We start from the raw sequence: 14026 nt of genomic DNA on the forward strand, positions 1-14026 counted from the left end.
AACAGGCGAGGATGGTTTACATAATACTTCCTCAATATTTAGCCATGGCAGATCAGAATGTTCATGTATCCAGGAAGAGAGAATCCTCGCTTGTATTGAGAGAACGTAATTTCCTGTTTGGCACTCCCCACCCGCCCAGATCTTTCGGTAACTGTTGTGTCTCCAATTTAATTTTGGGTTTTCTTCCTGCCCAAATGAAATCCACCATAGCCTTATTAATTACTTTAATATCTTCTGATTTCAAAATTGCAAACAACATGCCTGTGAGATATTAGTTTCTATCTTTTAACTGTGGGAGGAAACCACTGCATCACTTCAACAGCTCAAGTGGCCACAACACACAGATCCAAACAAATCAGCAGCAGCTGAGCAGCCCAGTCTCCATACAAGAGTCTTCCTGGAAATGATCACAGGCAAAGCTGAACTTATAATTTGGTGTACTTAACAGCATTTTCACACAACAGCTCCCAGTGTTGGAGCTAGGTATTACAGTAAGATGTCCTTCAGAATGAACTTTTAATGTTTGACTTATTTTTGCTGAGAAAATTATTATTTCCAGAATAACGCCATTTCTGCCAAAGTATTTGCGATCCTCTGCTGCATGAAACTCTGCACCGTCTGAGATCTGAGCTTGGGTGTGTCATCTATGCTGCATATTCTCTGAGCTGCAGCAGCCCGAGGTGAACACCGGGATACAGAGGAAATAAAAGGATGCTATTGATCTGCAGTCCACACACTCATCTTGTGATGCCCATACCCACATAACTGTAAGGTCATATGTCAAACATAGACATGCATCGAGCTTTGCACACAGCTCTCCACACTCCATCCTGAAACAAGTATTGCAAACATTTGTATTTACAATGTCCAGACAGGATCCATTGATTTTTCCAGTATGCACTTATTAAGGATGTGAATTATTAACATGCACTTTATCCACAAATATGTTCTCTGTACAGTTTCTTGAGTTCTGGAGATTTCAGACACTAACAAGCAGAATCTGAAAAAAGGCTGATGAAATATGGCTAACATGAAGTTCTCCAATGACAACAGTTCAAAGGAAATAAACCAGCTAGCTCAGGTAAGATTAAAAATGTAATAATACAACTTTATCAATAGCAAAAGTTATGAATAAAAGTCACAGTTTTGCCAAATACAACTGAAGCTAATAAAACTCAACTTACTCTTCCTAAAGAGGGGGAGGTGCCAATTTGCAGAGTGATGTCAGAGGGTAGAAGAAACTTTATGGTAATTGAGGTCCAGGCCCTTCTTAAAGAGGGTAAGGAGACTTTTGTTAAGTCTCTGGGAGTTGAGTTGGGGATCAGGACTGCAGGGCGAGGATCAGGGCTCAGAGAGGAGAGAAAACCAAACACATGATGAAAACTTTGGTGCTGCTTGTTTTAGCATTTGCTGCTACAATATCTGCAACCAGTGAGTATACATCCAAAATTACAGACAAGAACGAACACCAAATTGTTGTTTAATGTGTGTTTTATAACTCTTTCTTCTAAAGGTATACCTCTGAACAAGAAAAAAGTAACTTCGTTGATATTTACTCTTAGAAAAGATCATATAAGGAGGTAAAAAGGGTAATGGCTTTTAAAAGCACCTTTTTAATGTTGTTGTTTTTTTTAGCCTGCAGGATTATACTGATTTCATTGCCCACTTTTATGAAAGAGAAAAATAGGAAAACTACAAATAAATTAAAAAAATATTATTCACCTGATGGGATAAAAAATACAGTATTTGGGGAGCTAAATATGAATTCGTGTTAAGACAGGGTGATTTGCTATGTGTGATGCATGAACTTTGTACCAGCAGAGGCAAAGTGATTACTCTGGATTACTGTGACTGAAGTAAATCAACGCATTTCTTCATGCCCACCGATTACAAGCTTGTTTAAGCTTAGCTTTTCTTTGGATAGCTATTTAACGCTTGTTTCATGCCAGCACACTCTCCACTCTGTTAAAAGGAGGTGCCCGAAACACATTTTCACAGTCCAATTTCATACCATTACACTATGTTTTATGCCAATTTTGATTAATGACTTTAGACTTCTAGGATTTCAAAGGTGATTTATAAAGTCTAAAATGGTATTTTTATCTTCTAAGTTCTGAAAATCATTAATCATGTCACAGTGGGTATATTTTAGGCTTTGATATCTAAAAAAGATATCAGAGTGTCTTTTTCATATTCACTAACACATCACTATCTGGGAGAAAAGGGCAGTGAGTCAGTGTCTGGGAGCCCTCATTCCTCTCACTGGGATTACTGATGTTGCTGCTCAGCTGATAGTCACATGAAAGGGATTGAGGGGGATTGCAGGTCCTGTGACTCACACTGCCAAGAACCCTGACACCCCTCCACCTTAACAATACCAAGAAACATGAGCAGACTGCACCTTATCTTGACAAATATACACATACTTAGAATTATGTCTACAATGTAAAAGTTTAACTTGATTACAATGTTGAGCTGAATGTGTATCTGCATTTAATGGGCATAATTAAAGTTGTGGGAGCTGGCAGAATAACACTTGGTGCATGGTGCTATTTTTTTTCTAAAGAGTTTCAATGAATTCTTACAGGGCAGAGAAGTCACTTCACTCGTTATCGATCATGGAACTCCCGCATGTACCCGGTGTGGAGTGATGGAGACCCAAGATTCAGAAACTGCTGGTTGGGTGAGCTCACTGATTTTTCTTTTCATTAAAGAAAAAAAAACTAAGATCATAAGATGCTAACTCACAAGACATGTTATTTTTCAGGTGGTAACGTAACCTTCGCTCTCAAGAATGATGCCCCCACCCTGACTGGAGCAAAAGCAGGCTTCACTATTAATCTGAATTTCCCACCAAACCAGACGGTGCTCCCAGGAGGAGAGGTGGTCTGGGTAAATAACTGCACCGTCGATGGTAGGAAACCTTCTTACCAAGGGGGGTTTAAAGTAGAGGCATTAGCCAGTACCAGAGATGTAATATTAGCAACTTAACTTTTGCAGAACCAATTTTGTAGTTTTTTCAATAGTTAAACTAAAGTCTTATAGTTGTAATGTACCAGATATGTCTTCCTGCTGCATGTTTGATTAATGATTACTGTCTGTGTCAGGTAAACAGTATGAGGAGGGTCAGGCTGTGTATCCAGACCGGGACACTGATTGGACTGGAGTTTTCCCCGATGGCACACCTTTCAACAGGAGCCAGAACGGGAAGCCCCACTATGTGTTTGTGTGGAAAACATGGGGTAAGTTACAACTACACAGCCTCTGCAAAAGACTGAATGAACTGGCCGGGCTACCAACTCTGACAGAGGGGCACAGGGATCAACCAAATACGCACAGTAGACTCATAAGGAGATGTAGCCACAGCTATAAAAGTGCATAAATATACTTCTTAGGTCCTCGGGTGCCAGAGCGCTTCAGTGAATTCATCACACAGTTGAACTGTTGAGTGTAAGCGTGGAGTAACGTCAACGCATTGACTCGTTTTGGAAATTTTGAGTACGGTCATGCTTGAAGTTTCAAAGAAACATAAGGAGTGCATCCCAAAGTCTGACCTCCATCCATCTGCTCAGTGTCCTCCTTGCACTGCAATAACTTATAGCAATATGTTTTGGTTTTTTTTTTTGCTAACTTAACTTACAGTCGAAGTCTATCAGCAGAACTCTGCTGAGGGGACACAGGGACTTTATCAGACCCCCAAGGCCCGTCCATAATGACGAGGCTGCAGTATCCCAGAATCTTTATTATCTTTTTTTTCTGATTAGCAAAACTTGGGAGAAAAATTTAATAAACAAAAAAATGGCATAATGTGATTCCATATGGTTAGAGTAAGAACAGATGCAGCAACTTTTACTATGAAAACAGAAAGTTTTAAGCAATTTTCAAGAAACTGTGTCATGGTTCCTGGGTTGATGAACCAGTGTTTGGGGTTTCGCTGGTTTATGAAGTGATTTATGTTCTAGTACTATACTGTTTCATCCTAGCTTTTTTCAGTCGGCTTGCTCCAACTTTACATTTTTACTTTTAGTTATATCTGCCATTTGCCAGTGAGTTGACGTCTGTCTGCAGAGTCCTACATTTGAGTCCTCTCTCTGCCTGCTACACAACCATTGCATGATTTCACAACTCCATACACGGAACTGTGTATGGAGTTGTGAAACCATATTCAGTCATATACCTCATATAATACCTGCTTGTTTGAGCTACTTAAATGTTTGTTGTGCTTAACTTTATTTTTTAACTGTTGTAAACAAAGATTTTCACAACTTTGGGATGAAGGTGATGGCTAGAAAGTATAAATGATTACTAATAGATGTAAAAAAATTAAATCTTCACTGTATGGGACTATTCTTTATCTCATCTGTATCAGTCAGGTCATGAAAAATAAGTTGCTTAAATGTTTTCATTAAAACAAAATTGATGTTGTGATATTAACACTATTTGAAACAAGAGATATTTGTGCTTCCCATTTTTCCATGTTCATCATGTGCAGATTATGTGGCGAGCATCACCTCGACCCCACCCTGTATGTCAGGCTTCACTGATTATTGTGCTACTGTCCTCTAAATCACCCTAATGTGACTGTGTTTTAGGGCGTTACTGGCAGGTGGCAGATGGACCGTCCTCTTCACTCACCATTGGTACAGACAACATTCCCCTGGGCTCCTACAACATGGAAGTCGTCATCTATCACTGCCGTGGCAGAAACAGGTTTATCCCCCTCGGATATGCCTCTACAGTCTTCACCATCACAGGTGACCACTGAAACAGTCTCTAAGCTCCGATTTGAGGGAAATGATCCTGTATTTCTTTCTTTTCAGAGCTCTCATCATGACAGCTCTTTGTTTTTTGCTCCGTCATTAGACCAGGTTCCATTTACCATATCTCTGGCCCAAATCAATGATGTAAATCAGAACGACCAGAACTTCATCCAGAACCAGGCTATTGGCTTCACCGTCAACATCCACGATCCCAGCCAGTACCTTAACAATGCAGAGATCAGCTTCACTTGGGACTTTGGTGACAACAGTGGAACTCTGATCTCCAGGGAGCACATGGTCACACACACATACATTGAAGCCGGGACCTTTAGGCCTCAGGTGGTTCTGATGGCGAGCATCCCCAATAACTGTGGAAACCCCACTGCTGGTGAGATCTCAAAACTCATCAGTCTACTCTTTACCTTCTACATGTATGCTGTTTCGCTCAGTAGCTTTGTGCTTTCTTTCAGCCGGTCCTGTTGATGCCTCTGCTGCCCCAGCAGTAGTTGTTATGGCCTCCAGCCAGGCAGCTGTCCCTGCTGTCCCAGTTGAAGGAGGAGATACAATAGCTGTGGATGTTGTCGCCACAGACGCCACTCCAGTGGCTGCTTCTGTGCAGCCCGCAGACGCAAACACAGACGATGGAGAAGCGGCTGCTGATGCCGACACAGAGGTCGTGGTAGTTGCCTCGGTGGCCCCTGCAGCAATAGATACAGCCGTTGTTGCCACCAACACTGCTGCTCCTGCTGCAGAGGTAGAGCAGGAGGCAGCTGATGCAGAGGTGCCTGCTGCCACCGTTGCACCAGGAGCCGAAGAGCCAGCAGATGCTGATACGGCTGCTGCAGATGATACTGCAGGGGTTACAGTTGCCACTGAAGATGTAGCTGTGATTGATGCTGCTGCTGCCTCAGTTGCCCCTGTTGCAGAAGGAGAAGTCGAGGTGGCTGACATCATCACTGTTGCTCCCATCACAGACGGAGCTACAGAGGAAGAAGCTGCAGATGGTGTTGAAGCTGTAGAGGCTACTGCTGCTGCAGAGGTTGCGCTAGCTGAAACACAAGCCCCTGCTGATAATGTTGTTGCGCCTGCTGCCACTGAACCCACAGCTGTAGAAGAAGCTGTAGTTAATGCAGAAGTGGAAGCAGTAGAAACTGAGAATGAAGTTGCAGCTACTGCAGCAGGTGAGCACATACTGTAAATTCAAACACCCATAAAGAAAGGAAACAATTCCTCTTCTACCAGAACTGTTAACACAATCCTCTGTTTTTTTTCCACGAGCAGTTGAAGACGAGGCTGCGCCAGCCGAAGGTGAAGTTCAGATTGAAATGGAAGCAGATCCAGCTCAGGTTGCCCTCGTTGTGGCTAAACGACAAGCACCAGAGCTGACAGCTGACTGTATGGTCTACCGCTACGGCTCCCTCGCTACATCTGTCGATGTTGTTCGTAAGTCACAACAGTCTTCTTCTTTAGCCTGCACCCTTTACAGTGGGTCCCTATCCTTAGCGTCCTCCTTTGTCATACTAACACTCTGCTTGTCCTCCATCACTATATCCATGATCCTCCTCTTTGGTCTTCCTCTTTTCCTTCTGCCTGGTAGCCTCATATTCCACACCTTTTTCCCAGTATGTCCACTTTCCCTCCTCTGCACATGTCCAGATATATATACTATAATATACAGGACACTAATGCTTTAACAGAAAGAGTTTTAGTAATATTAAAATCTCTCTTTCATCCTGTTTCAAACCTGCAGAGGGTATCGAAAGTGTCGAGATTGTACAAGTGGCCAACGTTGTGTCACTGGAGACGGCGTTGGATCAAAATGCTGTGGACGTCACTATTTCCTGTCAGGGAAGGTGAGTAAAACATTCATCAAGACTCTGCACAAGCTAAATCAATAGAAGTTTAGTTTAGTCTGGAGTTTTAAAGACTATCTCTATTCACACTGCACTCAATCCAAAAACATTCAGTGAGGTAAGTTTCTAATCATTGTGACTTCTCATTAAAACTTGAGACACATGCGATCCAAACACCTGTCGAACTCGAACCGACCACTTTAATGAATCAATGTACAAATTTACAGACAACAACATTATAGTATCAACACAGTCCAACAAACATAAACTATCATAATATACTGTTATGTGTTATTTTTTTTGTTTATCTACATCGAGTTAATACATCAAGTCATCTTTTTTTTCCTTGAAACAACATCTCTGCATCCTCAATCTCTCCTTCCTGTAGTCTGCCAAGTGAGGTCTGCACTGTTATCTCTGACACTGACTGTATCACGCCGGTGCAAACCATCTGTAATGCAGCCTCACCCTCTCCAGACTGTCAGATGATCCTTCGTCAGTTCTTCAATGACTCTGGAGTATTCTGCCTTAATGTCTCTCTGACTAATGATGTCAGTCTTGCCATGGCAAGTGCAAGAGTCAGTGTGTCAGTAGGTGAGTAAAAGGAAAAACAACAACCAGAAACTAAAATGAGCTAATTTACAGAGGTTTTTTTCTCATTACATGCTTCATTTTCAGCCTCCGGTGGTTCACCAGCTGGAACTGCTGCTACGGTGCTCGGTGTTATGGTTCTCGCCTGTGTCGTCTGCTGTATTGGTTTGATGTACAGGTAAACTTAGGAAACATTCTTACAGTCAACAATTCTTTGCATGTTACGCAGGAATCATAGATCAATGTGCATGCAATGACCACGCATTCCTAATTTAAAAAGCCACGTCAAGCTGACCAGGAAAACTGAATATTCATATTACATTTTAAATATTGCATAAACAGTTATAGGTGGAGTAAAGGGCCAAGGATAGATTCCTTTGGAACATCACAAGTGGCTGCTTATTGCATTATAAATCATATATTACGACATCCAGTATAAATTTTACCTTCATCAGTGGAATCATACAATAAGTTACAGTTTCTCTTTGCAAGAATTAGATAAGAAAACTGATTCGACCCACTTTAGGCCTCTGTCTCCTACATTAAGTGTCTTAGCCAGCCTGGTGTGTTAGCTGAGTTTGACACAAAGACTGAGAGCAGCCCACAGGCATTATAAAACCAGAAAAATGAAACCACAGCAGGTTTAAGCTTAAGTGCCTTAAACCTGCATTCTCTCTGAAGGCCACCAGATGGCGATAGCTGTGGTTACACAAAGACTTCCAGTCCTATAGAAGTCTATGGGAAAACAGTTTCCTGTTCTGACCTCTGCAAACACTTTCTTGCCAAGTTTATGGGCTTCTTTGCTCATGCCATATTTAATAAAATTATTATCTGTAATTGTAAATCTTAGTTACACTATGTTCCAAAAACGAGGAATATCTGTCTGGTTTACAAGTTGTTAGCCAATTAGCAATCAGTTTAACAGTCAGACCCACCACCTGTTTTGTTTTGGAGGGGGTAAACCAAGTTAGCGACAGTGTAAAAAGACAGTTGTCAGCTTGCTCCTGATTGATGTTGATTTTGATTGTCTAAGTGATATTGCTGTAAGTGCAATTTTTCTAAACAGGCGTTTCAAGCAGTACCAGCCACTGAGAGAAGACCGTGCTAATAATGGAGGCATCTCTGCAGTAACATCAGTGCCTTTGCTCTTGTGGAACTTGCTGAGTAGACAGTCACCAGGAGAGAGCCGTCCACTGCTTCAGGGAAGGATTGTGTGAATACTGTCGTTAATAAATTCACTCAACATCAACAATATTTGCTAACATATCGCCTATAAACAGAATACTGTCTGTACTGTCTCTGACACGGTAACTCCCTGCCATTAAACCAGAACCAATGAGGTGAAAAGAAGCCCCATGTACAAGATATGTAGGAACCAGGAGTACCTGTGGAACTGTAAAAGTGTGTTTAAGGTGTTCAAGCATTTGAAGTGGAAACTGATATTTATTTTGATCCATAATATTTGTATTAATTGGACCTGATAGTTTAGAGAAGTCATAACATATTCTCTTATTTGTGGCCTGCATATACTAAACCTATTGGAAAATCAATACTAGCACATTTCCATTCAATGTCTTTACAATATAAATGAGAAAAAATGTATAACTGAACATCATTTGATACCCTGAAACTAATAAAATGGAACTTTATCACCATTGTTTGTTTGCCTGATTTTTTTCAGTCATTCTGAAACTGATGCTTGATGCTTTTAGATTGTTTATACCCACTTTTGACCTTACCATCTGAATAATGACCAGAATTTGGGACTCGGACCAAATACGGTTTTTCTAATCTTCTATTATCTAATTTTATTAAGTCCTTGAGAATTATAACTTCAGTTTCCTGTCCTTGGCTGACAGCAGTGGCACCCGTCTGATCTTCTGGCGCTGATTTGATATTTTGTGTATTCACAGATGCTCTTCTGTATATCTTGGTTGTAATTAGGTTGCTATTGTGGTTCAAAACAGCATAGCCATTCTCCTCTGACCTCTGACATCAACAAGGCATTTTCACCCAGAGACCTGCCGCTCACTGGATATTTTTCTTTTTCAGACCAGATGGCTGTGTTGAAAATCCAAGTAGATCAGCAGTTTCTGAAATACTCAGACACCTGGTACCAACAACCAGGCCAAGTTCAAAGTCACTTAAATCAACTTTCTTCCTCATCCAGGTGCTCAGTTTGAACTTTACAGGTCATTTGCTTGACCATGTCTACATGGCAAAGTGCACTGAGTTGCTACCACATGACTGAATGATATTTGCAGTAAAAAGCAGCTGAACAGGTGTGTTGTGGCAGGTGAGTTTACAAAATTCAAGTGATAACATTAATCTGTAGGTCAGGAAAGCTACAGTGACGATAGCTCAAGAGCTGGAATACGTGCTGCATGTGTAAAGATAAGAAGCTTCTTAAATTTGCAGATCTACAATCCACACAATTAAAAAAACATCCTGTTAAGCTTGAAAGAAAAAGCCCTGATTGAAAATGGTACTCGCATGTAAAGTACCTGGAACAATGCAAAATCAACTCAAAGTACTTTCCCCAACACCAAACAGCAGTTTTCTTAAGTAGAAACTAATACATGGCACTCAAAAATCTATGACAAAATACGCAGGATGCCTTGTTTGGACTACAACATTATGAAATGTGTGGTCAGGAAGTACTGTGGTTGTAATAACGCTGTAGCTGAGTGCACTGAAAAAATGATTACTATCAATATCATTCTCCACTGGAGTAAAATGATTTACTATAACACAGCAGGCTACACTCAGGCACCGAAGGAACAAAGCAAGGGTGATAGTAAGGTTCATGTATGACACGCTGCAGTAAAGGAGAAAAGGCTGACGTCATGGCTGCAATCTTCAATGGAAGAGGCTTTATATAGAAGAAAGACATGGCGTGAAAGGGAAGCCAAGGGGAAGAGTTAATATGCATATGCAGCATGTGCATATGTGCACTGCTCCACATGTCCTTTAACTGTCTCACTTAAATTGCATAAACAAGATTCCAAATGAATATCCTTCCTACAGCTTGCTCACGACTGTGCTGCTCCATTACACTAATGACCAAATGCAGCCATTAATCATGCTCAGCCATTAACATGTCTCCTGGTCACATGTTCTCAGTCCTGTTCAATCACTCCCATTCATTCCTGACATGCTACTCAGCCAAGACACGACCCAATAGCCCTTCTGGGAGGCCATTGTTTTTCACTGATGATATATATCGCAGCCCTCACAGCATTGTAGCTGTTACTACAATCTCACCACTTGTCCCAAAGCAAGATACATTTGGTGCTGTCACCCAGCTCCACTGAAAGATTCAGGAGGTCCAATATCATTTTTTCTTTGTTAGATTAATGGCCTCAAACTTTTATTCCGGACAGTGAAACCAGAGATGAGTCAGTGAGGTGACGCCACCCAGGCAGCCAAACGGCTCTGATTAATTTAACACACTCTTTATTGCTCACCACTCCCTAGCAACAGATCTAGAAATGGATGTAGTTTCCTTCATCCATCCTCAGCACAGCAAAATCTTCTACAAGAAGGACATGATGATAAGCACTGCTGCAGCCCACCACATCCAGCAGTTTAATGGGAAATATTAATGGAAAATATTTTTCACACTGTTTTGCATTCATAACAACATGTTCAGCATCCATTATGTTATCCTAAACAACACAGTATTACCACATCTTATTTTATTCAGAACTGCTTGAACCTTTTCTAATGCTTTTTTGTACCTTTTAACAGTCCAAACATTCATGCCTGCTTTAAAGTTACAGTGTGTGAAATTGAACCACTAGATGTCAGTAGACTGCAGATTGCAGTCAACTGAATTCTATATTTTTGGAAGAGGCTGCAAAACATTGTGAAAGGAGTCAGTGTAGTTCACTTCCATGTGATGACAGTAATAGTGAAGTGAGTTGTTTAGGATGTGCGTAAAGTTTCTGTCATTAAGCGCTACTTTTCCTGCTGTTAACTTGTTAATGTTAGCCATTGTTAGCTAAACTTTCTATGAAGTAGAGCTAACATTGTTGGACTTAGCAAATAAATTCTCACATAATATCAAAATGTAATCATACTGTATTTAGAATTGAGCAATCAGGGACACTCGACCCAAACACTGGCTGGCATAACATTAACAGATTAATGTTTCCAGAAACCAACACCTGTTCCTATGTATTTTTAATGGATCGGTTCATAAGAATGCATCACTCCGATCAACGTATATGTATGAGTACAACAACAACTTTCTGTTTAATAACCTAAAAAACGAACTAAACCTTTAACTACTGACTAACCAGTTGTGAAGGCATTTGATATTATCAGATTCTTCACACAACTACATTTTTCACTTCTTAAACCTACACATGTATCTCGATTTGTATGAAAGTTCTTCACATTTTGATTTTTGCCACCCTGAAACTTCCAAAAGTGTTACCATATTTGATTTGGGACATTTCTAAGTCAGATATTGCTTGTAACACGACCACTCTGAGGGAGAATGAGCTCAACAGAATCATCCAGAAATTCTGACTTTTTCCTGTGCAAAATATAAAAGTTAAAAGTGAAATTAAAATGACAAAATGACAAAAAAAATGCGTATTTGTAAATGTTTCTATAAGTTAGGTTTTTATGCTGTAGTGCTCTGTGCTGCTATCACTGATCACTGCTGTTCAACTTTGATCTGATATCTAATCCCAGACCACACCCAATACATGAACTCCCTTCACCCCGATAATGAAATCTCAGCACAGTATATTTACTCCCTATTTTTCCACATGAGTGTGATATCTGCTTTCATTTGAAACACGATGCACACACTGAGTTCAGCAGGTTGAAATGGGAAAAGATATTCTATCCTAACAGTGTCAAAGAAGAAGCATTGAGGGCATGCCCCCTCGGGAATACTCAGAGAACCAGAAGGATCAATGCTAATGGCAGCATCTGGCTGGTGGTTAGTATTATTGATACAGTCGCCCTCAAAAATCACTGACTATGATGTTTTTTTAAATGTGGGCATAAGTGCATGTGCCTCACATAAACACAGTTAAAGCTAGTGTAAAAATGCAGGTAGTCTCAGGATGGATAAGAAACTTTGACAGAAGCCATTCTGGCTGGTTGGAGCAGAATCTGGAAACAATAGAAAGTGAGATGAGCTCTGTGCAAATAGGGGGAGGGAAAGAAGAAAGCATTACTGATCATACAGCAGGTTGATTAGATTACAGAGCCAAGGATAACAGGCCATTTGTTACACAGAGAGCCAGGCCTCGGCAGTAGCTGCAGATCTGAAGTGCAGAGCAAAACTGAGTGCGTTTGTGTGAGTGTGAATGAAAGATGTAAAAAAAAGAGATTAGACTAATTACACTACAGGGTGCTGCAGATGATCCTTCAGGAAGAGGAAACCCAAATTTAAATCTAATCAGAAAATACTGAGTTTGAATAAAGGCTGTTGACTTATTTGTAATGGCGTGTGGGTATATGTGTTAGAAGGAGGAAATAACATGATAGACTGTGTCACATGTGTGTTGTAACATATGTAATCACTTGAATGGCTATGATTCTATCAGAGGTATTGAGCATCACCGGAGACACAAAGAGTGCCACACCCAGTCGACACAGAGCATGCTCTGTATTACATCAACTTTATGCTGGACTGTCTGCAGACCTCGCTTAAAATTGCTTTACACAAACAGGCACATACAGAGACTGCTGAGAGATCTGAAGGCATTACCTCAAATCTTCTTTTAATGCTTAATATTTACGCCAGACTGAGTCATACTTTTTATAGTTGTTGCAGTGCCATGTGCTTATCATGTAATCCTCAATTATAACTTAGATTTCACAGTTTGAGCTAATATTCTTAAATGGCACAGTGGGATATCATGACTTTTTAGTTTGCAACCTTGCAATTACACTTTATACTTGCAACACATATTTGTTCTATTGTAGCTTATTTTTGTGTCTGCACCTGGAGGAAAAACAGCAAATGTAAAGAGAAGAATTCTGGGAAGCTGCACTTTATTGGCTTGGTGCATTAGAGTATAATAGAAATCATTTGTTCTTGGTAAATCACAGACTCTGTGAGCTTGCTGTAACAAAAGTCACTGTATGTCACCTGTTCCATCTGCAAGACCAGTGTTTCCATGAACTTACAATCCAGAGATACAAAAATCCAGATTTTCTGACATACTCAAACAGGGATTACTGGGTTTAGTGCATTTCAAATGGATAGCATAACTGCAGAGTCATGGCTCTGTCCCAGAAGCCCAGAATATCAATAAAGTATCCCATTACTATAAAAGGAGAGAGAGACAAAGAGGAGAGAGGCAGGGAGACAAATGGAAAGGAAAGAATCAGATCAATGTACCTATGTGATTCAATTAAGAATAGAATTTCACATTTTCTTATACTGAGAACCAGGTAACAAAATCCTCAGCTGGCACTGTTACTGGCAAGATATAAGAAATTAAAACTGACAGAGAAAACACGAGTTCAAGATGTCAGCGAGTGCAAAAATCAGAGAGGGGAGGAGGGCAGGAGTGAGGAGACCTTAGTTTTTAAAGTAGTGTTGTGGAAGCTGCTGTGGCTCTCTGCCAAATGCTCTGGTTAAAAGGATGGTACCGTCGAGACAGAGAGCAAGGCAGAGGATTGGTGACAGCACAGAAAGAGGCAGTCTTTCTGTGCTGGGCTCTGAAGGGTAGGGAGTGGTCAAAGCTGGTGTGCTGATAACTGATTGAGTAAGGAAGGCTTCATGTGGGTGGGGTGAGGAAAATGAGTGAGGGGGGAGGTGTGATGCTCATAGGGCAACTAGCCTGAGTG

At 40.7% G+C, this 14026-nt stretch overlaps 1 protein-coding gene across 1 annotated transcript; it reads left to right on the forward strand.

The window, feature by feature from the left end:
* The first annotated feature begins 1273 nt into the window (after positions 1 to 1273).
* On the forward strand, positions 1274 to 8859 carry pmela (premelanosome protein a). The gene is made up of 12 exons (XM_080890603.1): positions 1274 to 1431; positions 2588 to 2683; positions 2768 to 2914; positions 3108 to 3242; positions 4593 to 4754; positions 4864 to 5148; positions 5231 to 5941; positions 6042 to 6203; positions 6511 to 6613; positions 7002 to 7207; positions 7292 to 7382; positions 8271 to 8859. Exons 1-12 carry the CDS (start codon positions 1374 to 1376, stop codon positions 8419 to 8421), a joined length of 2307 nt encoding a protein of 768 aa, XP_080746729.1. The 5' UTR covers positions 1274 to 1373; the 3' UTR covers positions 8422 to 8859.
* The last annotated feature ends 5167 nt before the right edge of the window (positions 8860 to 14026 follow it).

The sequence above is a fragment of the Rhamphochromis sp. 'chilingali' genome (assembly GCF_963969265.1).
Source record: "Rhamphochromis sp. 'chilingali' genome assembly, chromosome: 9".
NCBI classification, from domain to species: Eukaryota; Metazoa; Chordata; class Actinopteri; order Cichliformes; family Cichlidae; genus Rhamphochromis; species Rhamphochromis sp. 'chilingali'.

Excerpts from the sequence above, each read along its gene's own strand:
- pmela (XM_080890603.1), top strand. The coding sequence starts at position 1,374 with ATGATGAAAACTTTGGTGCTGCTTGTTTTAGCATTTGCTGCTACAATA. Across the intron at positions 5,149-5,230 it reads CTGTGGAAACCCCACTGCTG|CCGGTCCTGTTGATGCCTCT; the intron begins GTGAGATCTCAA and ends GCTTTCTTTCAG. Across the intron at positions 6,204-6,510 it reads TACATCTGTCGATGTTGTTC|AGGGTATCGAAAGTGTCGAG; the intron begins GTAAGTCACAAC and ends TCAAACCTGCAG.